The sequence below is a fragment of the Dipodomys ordii genome, unplaced genomic scaffold (genome assembly GCF_000151885.1).
Source record: "Dipodomys ordii isolate 6190 unplaced genomic scaffold, Dord_2.0 Scaffold442, whole genome shotgun sequence".
Taxonomy (NCBI): domain Eukaryota; kingdom Metazoa; phylum Chordata; class Mammalia; order Rodentia; family Heteromyidae; genus Dipodomys; species Dipodomys ordii.
The window spans coordinates 39,914-42,257 of NW_012267658.1; the positions used below are offsets into that span (position 1 = coordinate 39,914).

The 2,344-nt window shown below is 46.2% G+C and overlaps 1 protein-coding gene across 1 annotated transcript in view; it reads right to left on the bottom strand.

Annotated features, from left to right (window-relative positions):
* The window catches only part of LOC106001809 (cytochrome P450 2G1-like), a 17,232-nt gene extending 16,199 nt beyond the window's left edge, over positions 1 to 1,033 (bottom strand). The window contains 1 exon segment of the mRNA XM_013036784.1: positions 854 to 1,033. Within this exon segment, the coding sequence (XP_012892238.1) occupies positions 854 to 1,033 (180 nt within the window).
* Between the last annotated feature and the right edge of the window lie 1,311 nt (positions 1,034 to 2,344).

Consider the following 2,344-nt stretch of genomic DNA (forward strand, 5'->3'; position numbering starts at 1 on the left):
TCCTGGCTACTCAGGAGACTGAGATCTGAGGATCATGGTTCAAAGTCAGCCTGGGCAGGAAGGTCTGTGAGACTCTGATCTCCAATGAACCACCAAAAAGCCAGAAGTAGAGCACCAGCCTTGAGCACAAAAGCTTAGGAACAGCACCTTCCAAAGGACAGACAGACAGACAAACACACACATATACACACACCAAGATAATTGTTTTAATATATGTAAAGTGGTAGATGTGGATTTGATGAACTCAGACCCATGTTTCTCTCTATAAAACATTAACTTTATAACCATTTGTTTGCTGTCTGTATGTGCATGCTTTGTGTGTGTGTGTGTGTGTGTGTGTGTGTGTGTGTGTGTGTGTGTGTGTGTATCTGTGTGTACTGGGACTTGAACTCAAGGCCTGGGCACTGCCTCTTAGCTAGCACTCTATCACTTTTAGCCACCTCTGGTTTTTTTTTGTTGTTGTTTTTGCTGGTGAATTGGAGATAAAAGTCTCATAGAATTTCTAGCTCAGGCTGGCTTTGAACCAGCATCCTCAGATCTCAGGTTCCTGAATAGCTGAGATTACAGGCATGAACCACTGGCACCTACACTAACTTTCTAGAATCTTGAGAAACTGACCCTCCAACTTGTAAAATAATCCGACCACAAGAGCCCTTGTCTTCCAAACTCCTGACATTAAGCAGAGATGTACCCCGATGCACAGGTAAGTTCTCGTGAAGTTCCTGATTCTGGGATTGTTTTCCACATTTTAAGATGGCCAACCAAGTGTGTTCCCTATGTGTGCTTTTGCCCTGGGCACCTGGCTGTGGGGTTCATGGTTTCCTCTCCTGTGGGGGGAGGCCCACAGACTCACCTTCATGAAAGAGTGAAAAAAGGCATCGATGCGGACCTGCAGCACGTTCCCCAGGAAAGGAATTGGTCTGGGGCCTGGGGGCAGCTTTCCTCCCTTGTTGATTCATTTCCAGGCTTTGAGGATGAACAGACAAGACACACTGATCGCCAGAAACATAGTCAAGGTCCCTTCTGGGTCCATTGGGCGACATGGAGAGAGAGGTTCACTCCTCGGCTTCAGATCCTTCCTAAATAGTTTCTGGGAGCTTAAACTGAAATCTAAATATCCTGAAACTCAGGTGTGCTGGGTGTAATGCCATCAGAGGAACAGATTCCTTGGCAGGGGATTTATGTAACTTATAATCTCCCCCTGAGTACAAATAGATTGAATTCACCTTTGGGAAAATCTCTGGGGAGGGGTCTTCTCCTTTCTTCCTATTACATTTTACTGGTTTTTGATTCTTTTTTTTCTTGTCAGTCATGGGGCCTGAACTCGGGGCCTGGGCACTGTCTCTGAGTGCTTTTGCTCAAGGCTAGTGTTCTACCCCTTTGAGCCCAGTGCCATTTCCAGTTTTCTGGAGGTTCTTTGGAGATGAGTCTCATGGGGACTCTCCTTCTGGGGCTGGGTTTGAACTGCCATCCTCAGATCTTAGCCTCCTGAGTAGTTAGGGTCACAGGCCTGAGCCACCAGTGCCTGGTTTTACTTCCTGTGTTGAATTCCCTAGTTCTTCTCATCCCCTGGTTCAAAATTCCATGTAGATGGAAGATAGTTGAGTATCTTTGTTGAGTTTAGGACTCAAGACAAAGTAGGTTCTCAGGTTTAGCTTTTCCTCACTGGAAAGTGTCTATCCTTTTGGGTCTCAGTTTCCTGTCTGTCAAGTAGGGCAGCCATTCTATTGTAGTCTGTGTGTGTGTGTGTGTGTGCGCGTGCGTGCATGTGCACACTCAGATTGGGGTACTGCTCTTGCTTGACATTTCTATTCACAGCTGCTGTTCTACCACTTCAGTCCTCCAGCTCACTGGAGATTAATTTGCTGATTAATTGGAGATAAGAGTCTCATGGGGACTTTTCTGCCCAGGCTGGCTTCAAACCATGATCCTCAGATCTTAGTTTCCTGAGTAGCTAGGATGACAGGTGTGAGCCACCAGTGCCCAGATCCCAATTCTTAATTTTGACAAGAAGCCACAGGGAAAAGAATAATCTCTTCAAGTAACTCTTGGAGCCAGGCAGAAGTGGAGCTGTGGCTCAAGTGGTAGAGCACCAACCTTGAGTGAGAAAGCTAGGGACAGTGCTCAGGCCCTGAATTCAAGCCCCTGTCCTGGCAAACACACACACATACACACACACACACACATGAATACACAAATTCCAATTTCCTTGACCCTCAAAGTTGTACCATACATAAAAGAAGAGGAAATAAGTATGAAAACAGGTACTTGTCACAGGGATTTCCCAGTTACTTGTTTAGCTCCTGGCCCAACACCTGAAGGGACCCAGAAAGTTGGGTCCCTT